This window comes from Podarcis vaucheri, assembly GCF_965113315.1.
Source record: "Podarcis vaucheri genome assembly, chromosome: 3".
In the NCBI taxonomy this organism is placed as follows: domain Eukaryota; kingdom Metazoa; phylum Chordata; class Lepidosauria; order Squamata; family Lacertidae; genus Podarcis; species Podarcis vaucheri.
Genome location: NC_138761.1, coordinates 12,982,560 through 12,994,734, shown reverse-complemented (window position 1 = coordinate 12,994,734; position 12,175 = coordinate 12,982,560). Strand labels below are relative to the sequence as shown.

Here is a 12,175-nt window from a genome sequence, read left to right as displayed (position 1 = left end):
AGAGACGACAGAGTAGCTGTGGATTTTTTGCCCCTTTTCAAAAGCTTCTGCAAAGATTCCATCCACTCCCAGTCCCTTCTTGGAGAGTGAACAAGAGCCCTTAGTGAACCACTTCCAGTCAGAGCAGACAATACTGGATCACTGCTATAAAGCAGCTCCTTGTGTTCCTATTTTTTTTAAAGATCAAGAAAAGTTTCATCTTAGAAATGCCTTACAGTGAATCAGACTGCTGGCCGATCTAGCTACATACTGTCTTCACTGACTGGCAGTGGCTGCCCGGAGTTTCAGACAGGGGACACGCCCAGCCTTACCTGCAGAGGGTAGCGCGACCATTGTGGACGCACTGGGTGCCATGCTGCAGGAGGCGCAGCAGCAGTGCTGTAGAACAGAGCATAAGAGGGAAGGGGTATCAAAGTTTAATGTCGCATGGGGCACGGCTGAAATCCGAGAGCCCTGAGTCCACCTCTGCTACCTGGGAATGGCAAGGATTGAACCCAGGACCTTCTGAATGCAGAGCAGACACTCTTCCACTGAGCTGTGGCCTTAGGCCGGGAGGCAAAAGGCCACACATAGTGTTCTATGTGCACATCCTCTCCCTGCCATCTTAGCCCTCTCCAAGAGAATCATAGAACTGTAGAGTTGGAAGGGACCCACGGGTCATCTAGTCCAACCCCCCACAGTGCAGGAACCTCAGCTAAAGCATCCATGACAGATGGCCACCCAACCTCTGTTGAGAAACCACCAAGGAAGGAGAGTCCATAACCTCCCAAGGGCATCTCTTCCACTGTCGAACAGCTCTTACTGTCAGAAAAAAACCTGTTTAGTTGGACTCTCCTTTCTTGTAACTTGAAGCCATTGGTTCGAGTCCTGTCTTCCAGAGCAGGGGGAAAACAAGCATGCTCCCTCTTCCATGTGACAGCCCTTTAGATATGTGAAGATGGCTATCGTGTCTCCTCTTTTCCAGGCTAAACATACCCAGATCCTTCAGAAGCCACTCCTGATGGTCAGAGCAGCCTTTGAGGTAGCTTACAACCATACAAGTGAGCAGGAGCCTTTGGGATTGGTGCAGATTTCTTCCTTTCTTTTTTATGAAATCAGCCGCCTTTCCTGACATTTATACGTAAGGGACTCTTTCATATGCTAGCCAAAACACCTTTGGCGTTGTTTCAGATTTACTCCAGTGTTATTTTGAAATAACACGGCAGAGTGCAACTCATTCTCCTGACCATAGATAATCTCAAACCCTTGACAGCAAGATATACACCACCCAGCCTCCAGCCAGCTAGTTTCATTATCCAGTAGGTTATTTCTGACCCATTCATGTGTGCTGATCTTCGTGTTTTCATTGTGCTTCTTTCAGGCCTCCAGTTAGCAGAGCTGCTCCTCAACCTGAGAAACTGCAAAAGAATAACATCAATAAAAAAAGGAAACTGGTTGAGGTCAGGGTTAATCCTTCGTTGTTTTATGCTAATTGCAACCTGGGCTGAATGATGTTTTTGCTTTGGTTTGGGAGTTTTTGTGTGCGGTGGCAATTACGGACAAGCAACAAGCTGGTCTTTGCCCTCAGTGATTTTTATTTGTTTTTGATGTTCTTCTCCACAAGCCATGCAAAATGTTTAATTTGAAATGAATTTCTTATTGGCCTCTTGCAGCTTTCAATTTTTGTGTCAGTTTTTCCAATAATGCTACCTGCCAGAGCAAACAGCATTTGTGTTTTCCATGTATGCCATCTGCATGTCAAGACCCCTAGGCCTCCCCCTTGTGTTGAAAAATAACATGTGGGCACCATATTTTAGGTTAATGGGCAAAATTTAGGCCACAACTTTGTTGGTTACAGAATGTGAGCGGTATTGGCTTAGGCATTGGAATTGAACCGACTATATCTGACTCCTGCCCGCCTGCAGGAAGTCTCACAAGGGTTAACCACCAGTAGGGAGAGTCCTGTTGATGCACGTCAACTCGGAGTGCCCCCCAGGATCAGCGGAAGGTCGTGCCATGGTCCTAGTCTCCACCCGGGCTTTGGACAGGAACCATGACCCCCGGATTCCTTTAGCGGAATACCCTTTAGAATGGATGGCCACACCTCCCCTCTCCCAATCCAGGTTTTACCAATACCTAACTGCCACTCAATGGGACGTGGGTGGCGCTGTGGGTTAAACCACAGAGCCTAAGGCTTGCTGATCAGAAGGTTGGCAGTTTGAATCCCCGCGACGGGATGAGCTCCCGTTGCTCGGTCCCTGCTCCTGCCAACCTAGCAGTTTGAAAGCACATCAAAGGGCAAGTAGATAAATAGGTACCACTCCGGCGGGAAGGTAAACAGCGTTTCCGTGTGCTGCTCTGGTTCACCAGAAGCGGCGTAGTCATGCTGGCCACATGACCCGGAAGCTGTACGCCGGCTCCCTCGGCCAATAAAGCGAGATGAGTGCCGCAACCCCAGAGTCGGCCACGACTGGACCTAATGGTCAGGGGTCCCTTTACCTTTTAACCGCCACTTGAGCTGAAGGCTTGCCGCCAATACCCTCACACCTGCAACCAGCCTCTGATGCCCTCAGAGACCACGGCCAACCAAACATCATTTCCCCGATTGGAAAGATGTATGCCATCAGCACAGAAGAGGGGCTCTTTTGCTGAACGTAATGGCGAGGTGCGCAATCACCTGGTCCTTCAGTTCTTCCACCTTCCAAGTCACCGCTCGGTTCACGAGTTTTCCCGGCCTTGTTAGCGGCAGCTGGGCAAAGACTGTTACGCCACACACATTTTTCCAGGAGCATTGACCAAATTAGAGTCATGTTTGGAAAGGCAGCTGCCAGCTTGTCAAAGTCCCTTTTAACGCTCCAAGTCAAATCAGAGCAAACAGCAGTTGGGTTTTCCATGTATTGCATTTGCTCTGATTTAGCAGGTTCAGTAGAACGCAGTTTTTCCCAGAAAAGCACTGGAAGAACAACAACAAAAAGTCTGCTCAGATGTGGACCTGAAAAATCCAGACTAGTTGCCTAGGAAGTATGGAGCAAAGATAGGTTTGGATGAGCCCTTAGATTTTTAATTTCTCCTTTGACAATATGAAAAGGTAAATGCTAAGTGAAATCTTCAGTACCTTGTATTGCACCGCATGTAGTTGAACTCACATGCATTCATCCCATGGAGACTTACCAATAGATTTGTGGCATAGGGATTTATATTTTGCTTCTTGAGTACTAATAAGGATGAGTATAGCATGGAGAAAACCTGGTCCCATCACTTCTGGAAGAGCAAGAAATGTCTGTTAAGCTGTTACTTTAATCTACAATTCTTATTTCTTATGATGTTGAACTGGCTTTATTGCGAATGAGGTAAATATTTGTTAATGTTCTGCAAACCATTTTTTTTAATTGCATGTTGCTTATTGATTCAGAATTTCTTTGTATGATTTGGATAAACTTTTGCGAACATTATCAGCATCAGAACAATTTGGACGTTGTTCCTCTCTGATTTTTACTTTTTTGTGGTTGGTGGCTGGAGAAAATGTCTCTCTTTAAAATGTCGTTGCTGATGTGTCTCCTTTGAGGAGGAAAAAAGAAGTGTTCACCAAAAGTAGCATATAACCCTCTTATTATCTTGGTACATTTTTCTTTCTAGGAATTGGCTTTAGACCATGTTTTCGGGTATCGCGGATTCGATTGTCGCAACAACCTTCATTACCTCAACGATGGTGCTGATATTATTTTCCATACTGCTGCAGCATGCATAGTTCAAAACCTTTCCACAGGTAATTCAGAGACATTTTGAGTAAATAATGGATAGATGATGAAGTATGGCATAAACAGGTGTTTATGCCAAATCGCTAACAGTGCAATCTTAACTCAGGTTTGCTGAGAAGGAAGTCCTCTTGAATTCAATAGGGCACCCTTCCAGATAAGCAAGTTAAAATTGCAGCATAAATCATTGTTGAAATGGCCTAAAAGCTATTCTTATATCAAGTTTTAATTGTTCTTATGCAAACGGAAGTGATAATTTCCTTTTCCCCTCTTCAGATGAGTTCATTTTTCTAGGACTGACTTTTTGTACGTATATTGCAATCGCCTCTGTTTCAATTTCTATTCTAAAACCAATGTTTCTTTGGAATCACATAGGAAGCCAGACTTTCTACCTGGAGCATACAGATGACATCCTCTGCCTAACAGTCAACCAGCACCCAAAGTACAAAAACGTGGTGGCAACCAGCCAGATTGGTAGGTTCATAGTCAAGTTAAAAGTAAAGTATTTAGTTGACATTCCTGCATTTCAGGGGGCTAGACTGGAGGAGCCCCGGGATCCCTCCCGACTCTACAATTCTGTGATTCTATGATGCTGGCCCTCAGTTTAGATGCAGGGAGTATGAAAGTGGACAGAGTTATCCTTCCTGAATTATTTCCCCCCCCCTCCCTGCTATTGGATGGGCATCTTCATTCTGAACCCAATATAAGGTGACCACCTAGGCCAGAATTTTCTGCTCAGACATGTAGCAACTCCCTGAGGTCTCAGGCAAATAGTCAAGGGAAACATCCCTGTGAATCTGGAGAGAACGCATCTCCCTCTTCCAGAGTGTCTAAATCAGGGGTCGGCAAACAAGGGCCTGTGGGCCGTATACGGCCCAAGGGGGTCATTAAACTGGCCCCCGGTCCTTGCCGCCCGCTCGGTCATTCCCCATGCTGGTTTAGCTCCGCACAGGGACTGACTTCCGGGATGCAGCCACGGCTTTCTCCTCCCCCGCCATGGCTCCAGAAGCCAGCAGGGGAAGAGCGGTGTACACATGTGCACGGGTGCAAGCGCACCTGCGCACGGGTGATCCGGCCCGCCAGCGGAAACGTTTGCCAACCCCTGGACTAAATGCTACGTTGCTGCATGTAAAACCCACCCGGGACTGATTTTTTTTAGCAAACTTTTATTTTTGCTTTCTATGCCTGGCATTCTATACTGTGATACAGCTGCAAGTTATTTCATTGCTATGGTCCTCGATTGTGCTTTGTTTGGTGCTATTTCATCTCTTCGGACCTCAGTTTCCCTTTTGAATACTGGTAATTGACCGTAATGAAGAGATAGGATTTGATAGGCAATACTAGGCATTAACCCTGACAGTTTTTACATGCAAAATGTGCCCTCTACGCTAGCTAGCGCCTTTGATATTACCCAAGCAAAAAACTGTCATCAAAATAGCCCCTGCGTGTCTTTGGGGAATCTCTGGATAACAGCTGTTTGGTGTGCTGCCATTTACCACGGCTTCCTTAATTCGCTGTCTTCTCATTAACCTGCCACATGGAAGGAACTCCAGTTCTGATTCAGTCTCAGTCAGCATTTCCATTGGAACTCTCTATTTATAGCTACCTAATAAAACGCCTGTGTTTCTTTAAGAGCTTGAAACTACCTGCATGCAGATAGATGATTTGGGGCCTAACACAATCATCTCACTTCACAAGCTGAGAGGTTTAAGTTGAAACCTCTCCTGCCGATGAAATATTAGGCTTGAGGCTCTCGACAACATTTCCAAAGGAAATCTCCCTTTCCTCCCTTGTCTTTGTGGATATCTGTCAGGAAAGTAAATCTAAACACACAAAATGCCCAAACGAAAATTTTAGCAATATTTAAGGAACTGAGAATATTTACTGGCTGGCTGTGTTGGCAGCTTGGTTGGCCGGTGGAAAATTCCGTTCCTCTTGGGTGGTGGAGCAGGGCATGGCAATGTTTTGACATCATGGTTGTGTGTGTAGGGGGTTTGACATCATTTTACAGCTTGGGCTGGATCTACATGGACCTATTTAACATTATTTCCCCCTATTACAACAATATTAGATAATGCCGTTCTAAAACGTCATAGGGCATAAGGTAAAAGGTAAAGGGACCCCTGACCATTAGGTCCAGTCGTGACCAACTCTGGGGTTGCGGCGCTCATCTCGCTTTATTGGCCGAGGGAGCTGACATACAGCTTCCGGGTCATGTGGCCAGCATGACTAAGCCACTTCTGGCGAACCAGAGCAGTGCACGGAAACGCTGTTTCCCTTCCCGCTGGAGCAGTACCTATTTATCTACTTGCACTTTGACGTGCTTTCAAACTGCTAGGTTGGCAGGAGCAGGGACCGAGCAACGGGAGCTCATCCCGTCGCGGGGATTCGAACTGCCGATCTTCTGATCAACAACCCATACTTGTTATTTAAAACATTTTTTACCTTGGTTTTGTTTTGTTTTTTGGAGGGGAGGGGTCAGATATAAGTAATACCCGGCCACACTCTATTCCAAAACACTGTTTCTTTCCCTGCTTCTTGTTGCTGGTTGCTCCACATTTTAATTTTCCTCCCTCCCTGAACATCACCCCTCAAATACCATTGGAGAGGAGTTGGAGTTTAAATACAGTAAAAAGAAAAGAAAAGGTAAAACCCTACATAGGGGTGTATGAGCAGTGTTTTACCAATATTGAAGTATAAAGCTATAAAAATAAGCAATAAAAAAGGCAAGGTAATAACACATTATGAACGTAAAAGGTAGGACCTCAATGTGTCCATCTAGGTTATCAAAACCATTCCTTAACGTTAAAAACCATAAGAGTAGATCCTCCCTTGGAGTATTTAACAACATCGTTTTAAACATCCATCTGTCGTGGATGCTTTAGATGACTCCCTGGTCCTTTCCAACTCGTACGATTCTATGATTCTAAGGTAGGGTTCAAAATCAGGTTAATATTAACAGAAGCTAAGGTCAATCCTAGTGTTTTCCATTCCTGTGGTTAAGAGGGTACTTGCTGAGAGGGAAGTGGGGAACTACATTCACAAGACTGGCTCATGATCTCTTGGCAGCAGTGAAGAGAAAGCCAGTGTTACATTTCCGTCAGTCTGCACTGGAAATTCTTCTTTTGCAGAATAGCCCACTGCATTGGGGCAATTTTGGTTCTCTACAGGTATCAGCAGAAATGCATTACGTTGAATATATGATTCAACTATATTCCTGCCTTTCTTTTGTTTTTGTTGTTTATTTATCCATATTCATGTTGATTTTTATTTATTTATTTTTTATTTGGTGCTTCTTCCTTCTGGTGCTGGATGTTGAGCGCTTCAGCATTAGAAACAGTGACTTATTTCCGCTATTGTTTTCCCTTGGTGCTTTCTCATTTGCCATTGCCCACACCATGCAGGTGATATGACAGAATTTCCAGGTAAGGCTTTCCTCTCCTGTGAGTCCTAGTCAGAAAAGTCGCGTCAGGTCCTTTTCATGCTCCTCCTGTTGTTGTATCTATGTCAACTGCAGATACAAGTTGAACATGGGCAGGTTTGGTTTATTTGTGCCTGGTTTTGTGCATCTTTCCATGAATACTTCCTTATGATCATTTTAGAACATGTCTCCCGTCATGAAGTCCGATATTTCTCCCCCCATGTGTGTTCCATGAGCTATTACTACATGTGGTTCTTGGGGAGGGATGCTGATGGTTCCGTCTTAGCTGCCTTACTGTTGATAAAATGCACCTGCCTCTCAAGATCGATGACTTTAAATTAAACTTTCTTAATTCCCCGTTCCTTTTAAAATAAATCAGGTACAACACCTTCTGTCCACATATGGGATGCTATGACTAAGCAGACTTTGTCTATGCTGCGCTGCTTCCATTCCAAAGGAGTGAATTACGTCAACTTCAGCGCTACTGGCAAGCTCCTAGTCTCTGTGGGAGTTGATCCTGAACATACAATCACAGTGTGGAGATGGCAGGAAGGTGAGTACACTGTCTCTTTCTTACTACCGTATTGGCCTGAATATAAGCTGCACCCGCAAATAAGACACACCTTAAAAATTCAGGGCGGGAGGATATAAGCCACACTTTAACGTTTCACAGTTGGAATTTGGGCGAAAAAGTGTGGCTTATATTCGGGCCAATACGGTAGTTGGAAGAACCACGAATTCTAAAGGCAAAGCCACACATTAAATGTTAAAACAACTTTTTTAAAGTGTGTGCGGTGCTTTTAAGAAACACTGATACATCTGTTGTGTTTACTGATTTGCCGCTCCCTTTCGATTTCCGCAGGTGCTAAAATTGCAAGCAGAGGAGGCCACCTAGAAAGGATCTTTGTTGTAGAGTTCCGTCCAGATTCAGACACCCAGTTTGTCTCTGTTGGAGTCAAACACATGAAATTCTGGACTCTGGCTGGAAGCGCTTTGCTCTATAAAAAGGGAGTCATTGGTTCGTTGGAAGATGCCAAAATGCAAACCATGCTTTCTGTGGCCTTTGGAGCGGTGAGTTTGTGCTTTTACTTGTGGGATTTTCAGCAGGGAGGCGGGATATTTCCACCCCCACCCCACCCCCATGACTAAGGCTGCAATCTGAAACCTACTTCCTAGGAAGTAAGTCCCACTGAAAGCAAAGAGACTTACTTACAAGTAAACAGGCTTCAGAATTGCTCACTTCTATCTCAATGATTTGAGTTGCTTCTTCATTTCTGTAGTCTCTGGTAAGAAGTAAGTCCTGTGCTTCTTCTAATCAGGTCCTTCCAAACCAGCTCCAACATTTCCCACCCATTTGACCAAAGGTTGTATAACTAGGCGTATTGGAATCGAGACATTCTGCTAGAGTGCACCAACTTCAGAATGGAATCCATCCATCCATTCATGAAGGGTCAGGGTAGATGCCAAAGTACACTGGTCCAAAGTAGCTGACAATCTACAAGATCGTGGTTAATTATGCTGAGAAGTAACAGAGTCCTTTAATAAATGGCATTTACAAAGCAACTCATGACTGTTTCTTTCAGAATAACCTTACTTTCACTGGTGCCATAAATGGAGATGTTTATGTCTGGAAGGATCACTTTCTAATCAGACTGGTGGCAAAAGCTCACACTGGGCCCGTCTTTACAATGTACACAACGCTTCGCGATGGACTCATTGTCACTGGAGGGAAAGAAAGACCGTAAGAGACTATAACTTGTTCCTGTTTACAGTTGCCACCGCTTGACAATTGCCCCACTTCTTCAGAGAGGAGTTCAAATCACTGTTAATTCCCAATGAAGAAAGTCTGCTTTGCATGCTACAACAAAATACATCTCCACCTTTGGTCGCTTGCATTTTTTGTGCTAATTATAGGGCATCCGTGGATCTGAAAACATGCTAAACATGCACCTCAGCCTGGTGGGGTGGGGTTACCACTTGTTTTTAGACATGCAGGTGCCTTGCAGTCATTGCAGGAAAGACACAGCCAGCCTTTAAAGGGAACGCGGAAGCTATCTTAAATGACATCCTGCATACTTTTACCCCCCCCCAGGACGAAAGAAGGAGGTGCTGTGAAACTGTGGGATCAGGAGATGAAACGCTGCCGGGCATTTCAGCTTGAGACAGGGCAGATCGTGGAGTGTGTCCGTTCGGTGTGCCGAGGCAAAGTACGTGAGATACGCAAAATGCATTGCCGTTTGTTCTCCTCGCAAGGGGCTCTTGTTAAGATTGAGCGTTTAGCAAAACAATAAAAAGCGATCTGCACTTAGAGAGAGATTCCGCTTATGGAGAAAAGGACGCTAGGAAGCGCCAATGGGTACAAGTAGGTGTTTGAGGAAGATGGTTCTGAATATCTAGCAGACAATCTGTCTTGATTCCCTCTGGGTTTCCTTATTCTGGCCATGAGTGGCGGACACCTGGGGAAGAGGGACACCTGTATGGCAGGGATGAGACAGCAGAGCACAGCCTGATGTGACACAGCAGAAGCATTCAGAGGTGAAAGAATAGCTGGTGTAATTATTATTATTATTATTATTATTATTATTATTATTATTAATACCGAGTCCATCTGGCTGGGTTTCTCTAGCCACTCTGGGCGGCTTCCAACGGAATATTAAAATACAATAACCTGTTAAACATTAAAAGCTTCCCTAATGAGGGCTGCCTTCAGATGTCTTCTTAAAGTCTGGTAGTTGCTTTTCTCTTTGACATCTGGTGGGAGGGCGTTCCACAGGGAGGGTGCCACTACCAAAAGGCCCTCTGCCTGGTTCCCTGTAACTTGGCTTCTCGCAGTGAGGGAACCGGCAGAAGGCCCTTGGCACTGGACCTCAGGGCCCGGGCAGAATGATGGGGGTGGAGACGCTCCTTCAGGTATACTGGACCGAGGCAGTTTAGGGCTTTCAAGGTCAGCATCAACACTTTGAATTGTGCTCAGAAACGTACTGGGAGCCAATGTAGGTCTTTCAAGACCAGTGTTATATGGTCTTGGCGGCCGCTCCCAGTCACCAGTCTAGCTGCCGCATTCTGGATTAGTTGTAGTTTCCGGGTCACCTTCAAAGGTAGCCCCACATAGAGTGCATTGCAGTAGTCCAAGCGGGAGATAACTAGAGCTAGTGTTGTCTCCCAAGGAGAGGCAGTGTGTTGATAGAAAGAGGAGGCGCAGCCCCCTAGACACAGAGCCCACCTTCAAGCCCAAGATTCCTGCAGGGACAGAAATTCTTGTGAGTAGCACAGCATTCTCTGCATCTGCTTAACATCTTGGTGGGTAGGTGGGGAAACTTGTTGGAACAACCTTGCAGCTCCCATGTGTGGGAGATTAGCAGCCAAATCTAACAAATGCATATTCTTGCTAGTGAGCATGGGAAAGGGCTAAGTCCACAGAGATGTATTGCTAAATAGGCAGATACTCAGACCATAGAAATGCAATTGGTAGAGAAGGTTCTCTGTGATATCATCCCCTCCTCCCCAGAGAGGAAGGAGCATGTAGTACTTCCTGTTCTTCTCTCTTCCTTTGATCAGACTTTTTTTTGTTAACTTTGCCACGTTACATGTGCATTCTGTGGTTGGCTTCCTTTGCAGTGCTTTATTTTGAAATCCTTGAGATAATATTTTAGTTTCCTGTTAATTACGTTGCTTTGAATGTATACTTTATGTTTGACTTTCTTCAGTAATGTTTTATTCTGGATTATTTTATTTGATGTTTTAATGTAGGTTGCAAGCCGCTTGGAGGGGTTTAAAAAAAAAGTCAGTATAGAAATGAAATGAATAATAATAATAATATGTGGAAAAAATGCAGCAGTCTTTTGAAATTCATGCTTCTCTAAGTAGAGGGTTTTAAAAAAATAATAATACATAAATACTGACTTGGACTTTGTTTGAAATATCAACAGGGCAAAATTTTAGTGGGAACCAAAGATGGGGAAATAATTGAAATTGGAGAGAAAAATGGTGCTTCTAACCTGCTGATTGACAGCCACATGGAAGGAGAGATTTGGGGCTTGGCTACTCATCCCTCCAAAGACATCTTCATCTCTGCTAGTAATGATGGCACTGCAAGGATCTGGGACCTTTGTGACAAAGTAAGAGGTGCTTGGATTGAATTCAGTGTACTTAGGGAAATTATAGGCTACTCCTGTTATTGGAGCTTAGAATTTATCATTGCACCTCTCATTTCCAAAATGCTTCATAATCTCTTGTGTTTGCCCTGACAGCAACTCTACGCAGAGGGTTAACATAACCCCTGTTCTACTGGTGAACTGTTGAGTACAAATTAGATTCAGTTGAGCCACATGTGCTTAACTTTGCCTGGATCATGCCTGGTGACTTGCAAAGGTGTCTCTGGAACTCCGGGTTCCGCAGCAAACCTCCAGTTATCACAACTAATCATTATTACTTATATACACCTTTAAGGGCTTTTCCAAGCAAGCTGTAAAGATGTAAAGCATTTCAGACTATCTGATTAACAAAGATCGTCAGGACATTTTTCAGTCTGTTGAAACTGGCTCTATTGCCAACCGAATGAAATCCAGAGCTGTATATCAAGGGATCTGAATCCACTGTGTTTGCAAACCTGCTGTTATTAATCAAGCTCCCAGACAGATATTGTAGGAAATGAGGTACTTCTTCACACATCACAGAGTTAAACTACCACAGTGTGTAGTTATGGCCTCCCATGTCGAAGGGCTTCAAAAGAAAATGAAACACATTTGTGGAGAATAAAGCTATCAATGGCCACTTGCCAGGATAACACCTTCAGGCTCAGTGGCAGATTCTCAAGGGGAGAAAGTGCAGGTGTAGTCCTGACCTGCTTGTAGTCTTCCTGATGACTTCCAGTGGGTCACTGTGAGAACAGGCTCCTGGACTAAATAGGCCTTTGGACCAGTGCCAGTTTTAAAGGTAAAGGGACCCCTGACCATTAGGTTCAGTCGTGACCAACTCTGGGGTTGCAGCGCTCATCTCGCTTTATTGGCCAAGAAAGCTG

The 12,175-nt window shown here is 44.7% G+C and overlaps 1 protein-coding gene across 7 annotated transcripts in view; it reads left to right on the top strand.

The window, feature by feature from the left end:
• Positions 1-12,175, top strand: part of EML6 (EMAP like 6) — a 174,534-nt gene that overhangs the window by 145,968 nt on the left and 16,391 nt on the right. For 5 of the 7 annotated variants that reach the window (XM_082217209.1, XM_082217215.1, XM_082217211.1 and 2 more), the window contains 9 exons: positions 1,361-1,439; positions 3,616-3,745; positions 4,110-4,208; positions 7,139-7,159; positions 7,535-7,708; positions 8,018-8,226; positions 8,739-8,896; positions 9,248-9,362; positions 11,085-11,273. In XM_082217209.1, coding sequence (XP_082073335.1) covers positions 1,361-1,439; positions 3,616-3,745; positions 4,110-4,208; positions 7,139-7,159; positions 7,535-7,708; positions 8,018-8,226; positions 8,739-8,896; positions 9,248-9,362; positions 11,085-11,273 — 1,174 coding nt within the window. Of the gene's footprint in view, positions 1-1,360; positions 1,440-3,615; positions 3,746-4,109; positions 4,209-7,138; positions 7,160-7,534; positions 7,709-8,017; positions 8,227-8,738; positions 8,897-9,247; positions 9,363-11,084; positions 11,274-12,175 lie in introns of those variants that run through there. The other 2 variants (XM_082217210.1, XR_014218163.1) reach the window with 2 other exon arrangements.